We start from the raw sequence: 14249 nt of genomic DNA, 5'->3' as shown, positions 1-14249 counted from the left end.
CGCTGACTAGCTGATGCATACACCTTATAAGCGCGTCGCCTCCGGTTTTAAACAGCTCGGCTAGTAAGCCATCGGCTCCTGCTGCTTTATTATTCTTTAGCCGGTTGATTGCTGTTTTTACCTCATCTTGGCCGGGCGGTATACATTCTATACCATCTTCTGGGATTGGATCTGTGTTATCATCGTCTTCGCTACTATTGGATACCAACAGATTGGAGAAATGTTCCTTCCATATCCTGAGCACGCTATCTGTATCTGTTACCAGATTACCTTGCTGGTCTCTACAGGAGGATGTGCCTGTACCAAAACCATCTATTTGATGTTTCACTCTTTGGTAGAATTTTCGGACTTCATTCTAGCTCCTGTACATCTCGATTTTTTCACACTTTCTTGCGGAAAAGACGTTTCTCTTCTCTCCTTTTCTCCCGATATCTCCCTCGTGCGCTACGCGTTGCTACTGATTGTAAAGTAGCCCTATATGCCGCATTTTTCTCTTCGGTAGCCGCACGACACTCCTGTCATACCATGAGTTCCTTTGTGAAGGTCTCTGGAATCCAAGTATGGATTTTGCGGCTGTTTACATGGAGTAGGCAATATTTTGCCATTGTGTTGTTATGTTATCGGGACAAGGAGTGCTCGCGTTAAGCAATTGGGCTAGTTTAGTGGAATATGCTGTGGCTATCTGTTGTGTTTGCAGCCTATCGCTGTCCAACTTCCGCGTTGTGTCTGTTCGTGCTTTATTTGCAACGTTTAGACGGGTACGTACATTTGCTGCAACAAGGTAGTGGTCCGAATCAATGTTTGCGCCTCGGAATGATCGTGCATCCAACACGCTGGATGAATGTCTTCCATCTATCACAACATGATCAATTCGATTTCTTTTTTTCTGATCTGGAGACAGCCAGGTGCCCTTATGAATATCGAGATGATTAAATCTGGTACTGCTAACTACCATGTTTTCTGCAGCTGCAAAGTCTATCAGCCTCATACCATTGTCAGATGTTTCACTGTGGAGACTGCATTTCCCGACTGTTGGGCCAAAGATATTCTCCTATCCAATTTTGGTATTAAAATCGCCTAGAATAATTTTAATGTCATGGGCAGGGCAACGGTCATATGTTTCTTCTAAGCGCTCGTAAAATATATCTTTGGTCTGTTCGTCCTTTTCTTCAGTGGGAGCGTGAGCGCAAATAAAGCTGATGTTGAAGAATTTAGCTTTTATTCGAATTACAGCAAGTCTTTCATTCACTGGGGTGAAGCTGGATACCAGATGTTTTAGTCTCTGACTAACTTCGAATCCGCAACCAAACTCATGCTTTACGTCATGGCAGCTATAATACAGTGCGTCACCTTTAGGTGTTGTTGTGACGCTTTTCCCAATCCATCGTATTTCCTGTATGGCAGTAATATCGGCCTTGTACTTTTCAAGTACGTTTGCCAATGCGAAGACTGCACCTTCTCTATAAAGAGTGCGAAAATTCCAGGTGCAGATTCGCAGATCATGGTCTTTAAAACTTTTGCGGGGTTCGTCAACTTTAGAGGGGTTTGTTTTTCCTTTCTTTCATTTTTTTCATAGTAGGCTGTTTTTTCTAGGGGAAGGTTACTAACCCGACGCCCAAACCCAAGTTTTTAACGTTCTTATGGGTGAACGCGCGGCACATGTTAGCTCACTACCTTTAACGGGTGTTAAAGGCAGTTCCCCAGGTGACCCCACGAGGAGGTCAGTGTCCACTTGAGATGAAAGAGGGACCAAGATAAATCCTGGGCTTTGCCATGATAAAACCGGTCAGGACCGTTCCTTGGTATCTTCCACCCCCTACGTCACCCTCGATCACTGTCGTGTTCATAGATTCCTCCTCTTCCGTCAATCAAAAATTATTCCAAATATCGGCTGGCATACTATCTGCTCTGGGGGACATTCTCCTCGATGAAGTTGAGTAGAAGCTAGCTCTGTCTGTTAAAGCTGTAATTTATGTCGTCGGGTTCCGACATGATCTCCTATCTATAGACCGTTTTTGTCAAGCAGGTTCTTAAGCTGCTGGCGATATTAGTGAGGGAATCGCTGTTATTGTCCATGTTTGTAATAGTCAGTGAGGTTGATGTGATTAAGGAAGTGAAGACGGGAGTTAGATACCTTATTGACCTCTTATAAAGCAAGAGTCTATGGTAGGATATGTGGTGCATGAGTGGTATGAGGACTGCAACAGTGGTCCATCTTCATGAGGAGACGAAGATTTTACCGGCACAACAACATGTTGTTGATGCAGTACCTGCTTCGATGTTAGTGCCGTGAGCATCCCTGTCACGATAGGGGACAGGCATGCCATGCATGCTACATCTTCAGGATCTCATAAGAGTGAGGCCCAAACTTACAAGGGAGAACCTCTAGGTCAGTTAGCCTATCAGGCATACTTGAATAGCATTTACACTGATGCAGTTGTGCAGGCAGTTCACAGGTACAGTGTACTAGGAGAACACCTCCATCCATTTAAGCAGAAAAAAATATTGAACGAATTGATGGCACGATACCCAACAAATGCCCTGTATATAGATTGAGACTACACGGCACTCTGCAAGTGCTAAATTGCTCAGCTAAAACGACTCACCTGTCTCCTGATTTTTTGTTGACGCTGCCAGTCTATGTTGCAGAATTTTTGAACCTGGACACCGAGGAAGCAGAACCAAATAACTAAAAAAATATACGAACGAACATATTTGCACTGCTACAGCAACGACAAGATTGAGGGTTCCAAGGCATCAACATCTACATCAGTCAAAGTTTATTTACTTTCTTACCAGGACAGGTTCAAATAGAATTGGTACCCTACAGCAAATCTTGAAGGACACCGTTAGGCAAGTAGTCGCTTGACATTCCAGCGGGTCCTTCACAATTTTCTAAATCCAAGACAAGCAAAAGTACACAATTTTAAATGAACAAACTTGTGAGCTTAAGTCCTCACATCGACGTCAAGATTTTGCCCCTGTTGAGGGGAATGAAGGTACCGTTTTATTGCATTTCTAGTGTTGGGGAAGCTCTCATAGTGTAAAGGTTACCAAAACCACTTGCACACTAAGTCATTTGGTTCAAACGAACAATTCGAGGAGCAAGGGGAGACATATCAATCAATGCAGCTCAATTCAAGGTCAATCACAATGGACCTCTTTTTTCTCGCATTATAGTATACTGATTGAAAGTGTGTGAGAATTCACTGGTATTCATTTTTCGTAGCCCTCCTTAGAGAGAAATTAATTTCAACTTTCCATATATTTCCATATATATTTGTAGTCGAATCCCAGTGTACTTCTAATTAAAATTAAAACGCATGCACCTACTTATAATTAATTTATTTATATAACTCTGCAATTGAGTATCCTTTTGACCACCAAGAATGGCAACAAGTGCCGCTTTTGGCTAACAAAAACAACACATTTAGTCAATTAACATTTTAAGTGGTTAGCTAAACTGTTTTTGGTGGCTATTAGTGGTTGACTTGGACCTTAATGGTTAGAGCATAACAAGTGCGATTACAAGGGTCCTACAAAAATCAAGTTGTTTAACAACAACAACGACAAAAAAACCAACAAGGTGTAAAAATCGCCAACATGGCATTTTAATTTATATTCTTGGCGGCGTATTAAAACAAAAAAGCAAAAAACAACAAGAATTGTATACTACCTAGGCTAAGCTAATAGCTAACAGTTGGCAAACAATTACAATATAAATATTCAAAAGATACTTATGTTTGTTTTGTTCTCTTTTTTCTTCTTCTTCTTATGCTTCTATTTTTTCTTCTTATTCTCCGCTACCACTTTTTGGCGGCATTTGACAATCAACCTTACCAACACGCTCGCTCGCCAATCTCGTTTTTTAGCATTCACATTTAGTCCAACAGGCCCAGGATGGTTTGCCTCAACCGAGTGCCAGCAGTGGTAGCAGTCGTCGCACCAATGCCTTGTTGGCCATGCCATATTTCCAGGCTTTACTCAGTAATCTACAGGTGAGGTATTCCGCAATGCTGTAATACAAAATACACAAACATACCAGACAGGCCGTGTCGTGAGCCAGGGCACAGGACATGCTGCCTGTGTTAAATAGTCATGTGGTTTTTTGTGTTTTCAGCGTTGTTTCCTTTTGTTTGTTTATTTAGAACATTCATCGTGTTGTTGGTTTTATTTTTCCTGGTTTGTTTTTTTTTTTTTTTTGTAAACTATCAGCCTTTTTACCTACCGGCCTCTTCTGGATTTTTTTCTGTTCGAGTTCCTTAATCCTGTGGCTGATGATAATGTTAATGTTATATTATGGCAGCTTTTGTTAGTTTGTAACTTATTCATTTGTGTGTTGTTGCTGTTACATCCTTTCATCCTTGTTTTGCTTTATTTGAATATGAATGGCGTAAAATAGTGATTCCTTTACAACAGAGTGGATGTGTTTTTGTTTGTTTGCGCCTCTTTGTCTTGTGGGTGTAAAATTTCAGTTTCCTTTTCTTTTTTAAGCTGTTACTGTGTGCTGTCTTTTGTTGTATGTGTGACTGCTAGTGTGCTTACTTTTTTGTCATATTCGTTGCACTTTTGTTCTGTTATTGTTCCTTGTTCCTTTATTCGGCAACTGAAGTATCATTCTTTGTGTCCTGGTGCAAAAAAAAAAAAACACCCCGCCATGCAAACGTTTGTTTTAGTCTCCTTTGTCATTCATATCATTTGTCATTCATGTTTTTTGTTTTTGATTTCATTCGTGTATTGTTGTAAACGATAACAACACATCATTATCGTTTTGTTGGTTGTCTTCACTTTAGATTAGTTGTTTCCTATGATCCTACATCATCTAACCATCTAAATCGTGGAGGAAGAAGTCATTCGTCGGGTCGTCGGAAATAAAGTAAATGGTCATATCGAATTTTGTGTACTCTTTTCCAAGGAAATTGGAGCGATGAAGATATGATAAATTGAAGAGTTATATGGAAGTACATAAATAAAGTGTCTTCTACAAATAGAATACCCAATTATGTCTAATTACACTGTGAACCGAAATTTTGGGGGGTGGAAAATTCCTTTTGGGGATGAAAGCTCTTGGTGAGTATATACAGAACCCAGAAGGACAGATCCGCCGTGAGTCGAACTTTTGAGATATGGCGTGATGAATATTTTGCTGGATACCCTATAAGCCCTCAGATATTAGCGTTATATCTTTGTCCGCTGTTGTTTTAGCTTATTTTTGAGATCACATTTCTTCAGCCAAATCAAATGAGGATTATTTTCGTAGAGCATTTTGACCTTCTATCTCGCTTCCTTCAATGTCCTTTTCGTCCTTTATTTTAAGAGCCGCTATAAAAGTACCACAAGATGACGTTTTTTAGCTTCGATATGTTCTGCAAAAATGTCGGCCAAAAATTTTTAGGTACGGCTCTCATCGACAACAAATCGATTTTATCGCGTTTTGGGGTCGTTTTGTGTATTTACCCTGTTTTTGTTCAGAAAAAGACAATATTTTGTTTTTTGTATATTCGTTACAGAACATACAAAAACACAAACACAGTTTTTTTTAGCAAACAGGAGTAAATGTAAAAAATGACTATTAAACGCGACAAAATCGATTTGTTGTCAATGAGAGCCGTACCTAAAATTTTCTGAGCGACATTTTTGCAGAACATTTCGAAGCTGAATAACGGCATCTTGTGGTACTTTTATAGCGGCTCTTAAAATAAAGGACGAAAAGGACATTGAAGGAAGCGAGATAGAAGGTCAAAATGCTCTACGAAAATAATCCTCGTTTGATTTGGCTGAAGAAATGTGATCTCAAAAATAAGCTAAAACAACAGCGGACAATGATATAACGCAAATATCTGAGGGCTTATAGGGTATCCAGCAAAATATTCATCACGCCATATCTCAAAAGTTCGACTCACGGCGGATCTGTCCTTCTAGGTTCTGTATATACTCACCAAGAGCTTTCATCCCCAAAAGGAATTTTCCACCCCCCAGACTTCGAGCTCCATTTTGTTGCACAGTGTTATAGACAGTTTACTATTGAAAAATAAAACCTTCGGATTTTTACAAAGCTATAATAGGGATTTCTGAGTGAAATCGGACACCTTTTTAAAATTAGGTTTTTGATTTCCTTTATTTTTGCTGTGGTGATGCTGCTCATCAGCAAAACATTTGAGTATACGGTTCCAGAGTTACCGCTCCTTGAAAAAGACGAATTCTGTAAAAACAATATGTAAAGAAACACTCACTCAAAAAACAAACCCCTCTAAAGTTGACGAACCCCGCAAACGTTTTAAGGACCATAATATGCGAATCTGCACCTGGAATGTTCGCACTCTTTATAGAGAATGTGCAGTCTTCGCATTGGAAGACGTATTTGAAAAGTACAAGGCCGATATTACTGCCATACAGGAAATACGATGAATTGGGAAAGGCGTCACAACAACACCTAAAGGTGACGCACTGCATTATAGCTGTTATGACGTAAAGCATGAGTTTGGCTGCGGATTCGTAGTTAGTCGGAGGCTAAAACATCTAGTATCAACCTTCACCCCAGTGAATGAAAGACTTGCTGCAATCAAAACACCCCTCATCCCGATAACATATCAGCGCAATGGTAAAGCATTGCCAACTCCATGCAAACAGCCGCAAAATCCATACTTGGATACCAGAGACCTCCACCAAGGAATCCATGGTATGATCAGGAGAGTCGTGCTGCCACCGAAGAGAAAAATGCGGCATATAGGGGTACTTTACAATCCCTAGCAACGCGTAGCGCACGAGAGAGATACAGGGAGAAAAGAAGAGAGAAGAAACGTCTTTCCGCAGGAAAAAGAGAGTGATGGAAAAGCGGGAGTGTGAAAAAATCGAGATGTACAGGAGCCAGAATGAAGTCCGAAAATTCTACCAAAGAATTAAGGATCAAACTGATGGCTTTGGTACAGGCACATCCTCCTGTAGAGACCAGCAAGGTAATTTGGTAACCGATACTGATAGTGTACTCAGGATATGGAAAGAACATTTTTCAAAACTGTTGGTATCCAATAGCAGCGAAGACGACGAAGATACCACAGTCCCAATCCCAGAAGATGGTATTGAATGTATACCGCCCAACCAAGATGAGGTAATGACAGCAATAAATCGGCTGAAAAATAATAAGGCAGCAGGAGCCGATGGCTTACCAGTCGAGCTGTTCAAAACCGGAGGCGACACGCTGAGAGGGTGTATTCATCAGCTAGTTAGCACCATCTGGCAGGAAGAACGAGTACCCGACGATTGGAACCTGAGTTTCCTGTGCCCCGTCCACAAGAAGGGAGATAAGACTGTATGCTCTAACTATAGGGGCATAAGTCTACTCCCTATTGCCTACAAGATCGTGTCAGGAATATTGTGCGAACGACTAAAGCCTATGGTCAACGAGATAATTGGACCATACCAATGAGGCTTTAGACCTGGCAAGTCCACCATTGACCAGATATTTACCCTGCGGCAACTCCTGGAGAAGACCCAAGAAATGCAGATCGACACCTACCACTTTTTGTCGATTATAAAGCAGCCTTCGACAGTCCGCTGCGTTCAAAGGTATTCCAAGCCATGTCTGAATTTGGTATCCCCGCAAAGCTCATCCGGCTTTGTAAAATGACTTTAACTGACACGAAGTCCTCAGTTAAAATAGGAAATAACCTCTCCGAAGAGTTTGGTACCAAAAGAGGTTTCAGACAAGGAGACAGCCTTTCGTGTGACCTCTTCAACATCCTGCTAGAAAAGGTTATACGAGAGGCAAACGTCAAAAGAAGTGGCACAATCTACACCAATAGCCACATGTTACTTGCTTATGCTGATGATATAGACATCATGGGCCGATCAGTAAAAGAAATAACTGATACCTTTATGAAGGTCGAAGGAGAATCTGTTAAAGTGGGTCTGGCGGTAAACGGTGAGAAGACCAAGTTGATGGTGTCGACGCGCAATGCGCCCATTGAGCTCGCACCGACTGTGGAAGTTGGTTCCTATAATATTGAGGTAGTAAAAGACTTCGTCTACCTCGGCACCTCCGTAAACACAACAAACGACATCAGTTGTGAAATAAAAAGAAGAATTGTATTGGCCAACAGATGCTACTTTGGTTTAAGTAAGCAGTTTAAAAACAAAGCCACATCTAGTCAAACAAAAATAACGCTCTACAAAACACTGATACTACCCGTATCAGTATAAATACGGACCGCTTGGCGGTGCACGCAGAATTGGCAGGCCAAGGAATAGATGGCGCAAACAAGTGGATGATGAGATGAAAAAGCGCGGTATTCCAGAGTGCGAAGCAACAAATAGGGAGAAATAGAGATATTTTCTTAGTTCGGCCTATGGAACAAATGTCCTGTAATGGGCCAGCTGAGTAAGTAAAGAAAAACTCATAAATTCTTTAATATTGGTCCAATTTGAAAAACAAAATCGTTGTTTGTATATTTTGTTGTTTTATCAGCTATATAACAAAAAAAAAAAAAAAAATAAAAAATGCACAGTGGGCTTGGACGCAATTTTCACCAATTTATATTTAAAATCAATTTTTAACAAAGATTCTACTCTTCGATTTTCTTCAATTTTTTTGTGTTAAACTACCACCAATTACAAAAATGGTAAGTCTTATTTGGTAGTGGTTCAAATCCCACTACAAATTAAGATTACTATTTTTCTTAATTTTTTAAAATTGTTCTATACAATTTACCTATATAATTGCTAATCCATGTTCAAAATCGAAAAATGTTTAAGATAAGTTCATAAATAAAACAACAAAACAAATGTTAAAAAAAATAATTTTTTTTTTTTTTTTTTTTTTTGGTAAAATAACAAATGCTTCACACTGGTGTAAAGAAAAAATTGTACTGACAAATTAAAAAAAATAAGAAAAAATAGTAATTATTCGAATCCCACTACCAAATAGGACTTAAAATTTTTGTAATTGATCGTAGTTTAATACAAAAAAATCTGGAAAATCGAAGAGTACAATCATTGATAAAAACTGGTTTTTTGTTAGATAACTAAAAAAATACAACAATTTTTTTCCACTTGGACCAATATTACAGAAGTTATGAGTATTTCTTTGCATGTAGTTTTTACAGATTTCAGTAATTTGCTGAGGAGCAGCATCAACACAGCAAAAAATAAAGGAAATCAAGAATCACTTGTTTTAAAAGTATCCGATTTCAATCAAAATTCCCCATATACATTAATGTCATAAATATGACGAGATCGCAATGGGTATACAGTTCATTACCTATGAACCTTAAGAATATATTCATCACTTCTTCTTCACATAACGGCGTAGGGTAAAATAACTCTACCTTGAAACTCCTAGCAAAAAACCTCCATGCCATTCATTGTTTGGTTTACAATCATTTCTCATTTATTATCATTATCGAGTGAACAATGACGTCGTCTGCCGTCGGTCTTAGTTTTACACTTTCTTATTTAGTATCCTTTGTTATGATTGTTTTGTTCCCTCTTTTTTATAGAATATTTTCAGTTTTTAAACACTCATGCCACACTGTTTTTGTTTTGTTCCCTTTCACATAGGTTGGCTTATAAAAATGTAACAATACCATCACCCCCTCTTTATGACTTATTTTTGTCTCCCTCCATTTTTTGCAAAACCCCAAACCTTTTTATGCTATTTGGCACTAATAACACAATGCAGCACTTTATGACACCCGCACTTCCGTACTTTGTTCTTGTTGTTGTTGTTGTCACTATGCCTTTTGTTCGAGGTGAGAGCTTTTTTCATAGTTTTTGATTTAGCTAATTTTAAAGCATTTTTTCTAGTGTTTGTATGAATTATTTATCATCATTCAGTTTTTTAATCATTTTAAAGTTTTTTTAAATCATTTAAAAAGTCATTAATTACTTGACTTAGAATAATTACAAGCATTTATTTTATTATAACAGTTTGGTTGTAATTTTTTAGATTTATAAAATTGCAACAATATGTTTTTTTACAAAACCATAATGAATGACTCATGTTGTTTTAATTTGTTTTCATATTTTATTTAAAAATTGCAACACACATACACATTCAAACTCCAATACAATCATCATCATTCAATTATTTAAATATCCATTGTTTTGTTATTGTAGTCCATTTTTATCCATGGAATTATTTCAATAACCATTTTTCATTGAATTCATTTATTATTACAAAAACAAAATAAAACTCGCGAAAATTCAACTCTAAATATTATTGGTAAAACGCTGTATGCGGCATTATCCTGGATTTACAGTGTGTTTCATAAATCGTACAAATAGGGATTATGTATTTAAAATATTAAAACATTATAGGGTGTTACAACATTAAGGTACATACATATTTTTACATAAGTTTTTCTATGAACGTTGAAGTGGCAAATAGTCGGCGAAATTTATGTGTGTCATTCTTACAATTCTGGGAAAACAATGGGGATCAAAATGAGGTATATAGACATGTTGAGTAATAATTAAATTTCCTCACTTTTTTCCCTTAGTTCTAAAAGTCACCACAACAAAATTATTAAATTAAAAAAATAATAATATATAAAATGTAATGAAACCATTGGTCATACGTCCAACCCTATAATGAAACTTTTTAGATCTATCAAATAATTATATGTACATACTAATATTAATTAAGTTAATATGAATATTAGGGTGATGATTTTTTATTTTTTTATTTACACCACCTGTCCGAAAGTTATGGCCCTACATTAGGAGGACCAAAAAAAAATATATTTTTTAACTCCTATCCCCTACACTTGTTCCATTTTATCCAAAGACCTTATACATCTACGAAATTTCATGGCGAGCGGTTAACATTATCCCGTGCCACCTGAGCGATCTTTGTTTCCATAGTAATTTGTATGGGGCTAAAGGTGAATTTTAACGAAAGTTCTCTAAAGGCCGAAATTATGATTCAATCCAAGAAAAGAATTACCAGTTCATTGTTGTGGCTAAAACACGAATCCTACAAAAATTTGTGAAAATCGGATCGGATTTTTTTATAGAGAGCCCAAAAGCGGCCAAAAATGCATATTAGAGCTATATCAAAATCCGATCGGATTTTCACAAAGTTTTGTAGGCTTCGTTTTTTAACCACAACAATGAACTGAAGTTTTTTCCATCGATTGGATCCTATTTACGCCTTTAACTTCGTGAAAATGCAGCTGTGGCCCAATACAAATTATTGTGGAAGCAAAGATCGTACACGGGGTAGAGTTTGCAGTGGTAGTCGTGTAGTAAAAACGTATTAATGTAACCATGTTACAAAGATCTAAATCGTTAGATGGAAGAGTCAAAGATCTACCAATATCACTACTTTGTTACACCAAGAGTTCTCACCAATTAAACGTAGCAAGAACGAACCAACACAAAAATTAGCACTAATAGTTTAAACAACAAGCTTCAGTACGAAACTTCCTCTAAATAGTGAAATATCAAACCGGTGACTTCATTGCATGCTAGTGGTATTCAGTGGAATGAACTCCAACTCTGTTACTCTGGCAACTGCAACAGAGTTGTTGTTTTGACAGCATATAATATGTTGCTACGGGCGACAACAGCGAAATCGGTCTGTTCAATTCACCCTTCCTAGTATCCTTGTCTGCAGTAGCGAACCACACTGTAAATACCATGGAGTTTCCTTGTGGTATTTGCAACATCATCCATTGTAAATTGTGGTGGCTCTTCCTCGGCAGTAAGATATCTAATGCGACGCAGTACTCTTCTCTTCGCCCTGTCACTCTAGGGTGCTCGACAAATTGCCGATTAAAATAACTTGAACCCCTCTTCGGGGCAGTCAGTCAGCGTACCATCGGCAAACGTGACTATCTTCACAATTCACTTATGTCGGCTGCAATGTTTCAACTCTTCGGATGATCTAGCTACATGTTCCGCTTATGCTCATCGTCCAACCTGTTAAGGGCAAGTGTCAGTTCCCCGATTCTGTGGTCAATGGGGTTTGCTCGACGAAGCTCATTACGCTCATTTGGCATCCCCAGCAGGTATATAACGAGCGACTGCATCAGTAATGATGTCTCGGGTCGTCCTTTATGCTATCTGAACATCAGAAGCGTTGAGCAGATATCTGAAGCCGTTATTAGTGAAATCTCAGAAACTAGACCAATTAGCTTTCCCATGTTTGATTAAAGTGTGGCATTCAGAGGTGATGAAATCATAGGCAATAAGGGGGGGGGGGGGGGGATAATCCGAACCAAGGAAAGCGTCTGGTTGCCAGGTGATGTCATTTCTCAGACCAGATGACACAATAGTTATAACTGCCGCACTGTAAAACTCTCCGCTATTTTTGGTAGGGGTGTCCTTATTGAGCGTGCAAAACGCAGACCTGTCAATCTGTCACCGCGTTGCAATGATATGGACATCCGCTATTGCACGTTGAAGGTTGTGGGTTCGATTCCCCGTTTCGATTCCAACGGTGGCAAAATACTCCTACATTTCCTGAGTATTTTAGCCATGTAAAACGTATCTGGTGGTGGTAACGCGGTGTCTTTAGACACGCCGTTCGGACTCGGTGATAAACAGTAGGTCCCATATAATTGAGCTAATATGAATCTGGGTGCACTCTTTGATATGCGAGAAGTCTTCCTTTTCCCGTCTGGGATGTTTGTGGAAAAATTATCAATCTGCTCTGCCAGCGCTATATCCCTGTTATCATTGCCGAGGACCGAATGCCATAACTCATTATGAGCATTAAAATTCTCTAAAACTTATGACAAAAACGGGCTAATGCTTTATTTCGGAAGTTCCACACCTAACTTGTAGCTATATACAGTTCATGTACTCAGGGACGTACGCAAGGAGGGGGGATAGGCCATGGGCTAGGTGACCTTCTATCATCCATTCCATCCGAGGATAAAATAATGGATTTGGATTAAAGCTCAAAAATCAATATCCTGGCCGTAGGGGTTTTTTACAGCTTTCCGGTCATTTTCTCAAGAAGTATGGACTTGCCACAAAAAAAAACTTGCTCCATCGCAATAGGGGCTTTGAGCGCCGTATGTTGCAAGAACAATAAAAACGATTCGAGAGGAGGTCTTAAACTGCACTTTTGTAAAATTTTGTGTGAGAGGGACCGAAGGAGTTGACATATATAGTCCCGGATCTATGTCTCGTAGAAATATTACGATGTACAAAGTATGGATCAAATCGGTAAGTCCCTGCGGAGTTATCGTGCGCATAATTTTTGCGAACAATTTTGAATTTTTTTGGGGATGGTACCCTAGGGAGTGGACCGACATGGCCCATCTTCGAAATTAAACTAAGTTTGGACAAAATATTACGAAATTCAAATTTTTCGGTTAATCCGCTCAAGGGAAAACAAACTTGTATTGTCGTAATGGGGGCGGTGAATACAAGTTACTATAATAAAAACCAAACGATTCGAGAGGCGGTCTTAAACTGCACTTTTCCAAAATTTTATGTGGAGTGTACCCGAAGTAGTGGACCAATATAGTCCATATTCGAACTTGACCTATGTCTGGTAGAAATATTGCGATGTGCAAAGTATGGATGAAATTTGTAAGTCCTTTCGAGAGTTATTGTGTGCATAATTTTTGCGAACAATTTTGAATTTTTACGCGGGAGGTACCCGAGGGAGTGGACCGAGGTACTTCGAACTTAAACTATGTTTGGACAAAATATTACGAAAGTCAAATGTTGGACCAATTCGGTTGATCCGTTCGATATGTACCGTGCGCTCCAGGCTCAGGCAGACAGACGAACGGACGGACATTTTTAAATCGACTCCAAATTGTCTGAAACTGATTTCGTCCAAACATATTTGGGGTCTAAAACCATTATTTCGATGAGGCACATTTTGCCCGTATAAAAGTGTACATACCCTCGTTAGCATAAATGCTGAGGGTATAAAAATTCTGAATGAGATGTTCAAATAAACGCTGACAACACTGTTGCTTTCGGTAGAACTTTACGACTACTTTCTATTTGTCGCTAATTTATCGAATAAAATCGTTAACCGAAATTATAAACATTTTAATTTTACCGATTTTTTCGGTAACTCAAAAAATGAGTTGAGAATCGCACTACATAGAGATACCGGTTGCGTATACACCATATTCATATAATTCATACGCCCCAATGCAATGTGGATTTCTAGAAACAACGTATGTGAAGCCACCAATTAATTATATTTCCGATAATTCCTCTGCACATTTAATATAATACTTGAGACAAACGTCGGCCGTTAAACGGAAGCACACTGTACT

The 14249-nt window shown here is 38.7% G+C and overlaps 1 protein-coding gene across 8 annotated transcripts in view; it reads left to right on the top strand.

Moving 5' to 3' along the window:
* The window catches only part of nolo (ADAMTS-like no long nerve cord), a 215693-nt gene that overhangs the window by 171943 nt on the left and 29501 nt on the right, over window positions 1–14249 (top strand). For 5 of the 8 annotated variants that reach the window (XM_073966677.1, XM_073966675.1, XM_073966676.1 and 2 more), the window contains one exon: window positions 3873–3998. The exons of the other annotated variants lie outside the window; for them this stretch is intronic. In XM_073966677.1, coding sequence (XP_073822778.1) covers window positions 3873–3998 — 126 coding nt within the window. The remainder of the gene's footprint in view (window positions 1–3872; window positions 3999–14249) is intronic. 8 annotated transcript variants of the gene reach the window in all.

This window comes from Musca autumnalis, unplaced genomic scaffold (genome assembly GCF_047663935.1).
Source record: "Musca autumnalis isolate F117 unplaced genomic scaffold, ASM4766393v1 scaffold_2, whole genome shotgun sequence".
In the NCBI taxonomy this organism is placed as follows: domain Eukaryota; kingdom Metazoa; phylum Arthropoda; class Insecta; order Diptera; family Muscidae; genus Musca; species Musca autumnalis.
Note: the sequence above shows the minus strand (reverse complement) of the source record. Positions and strands in the feature narration are given on the sequence as shown.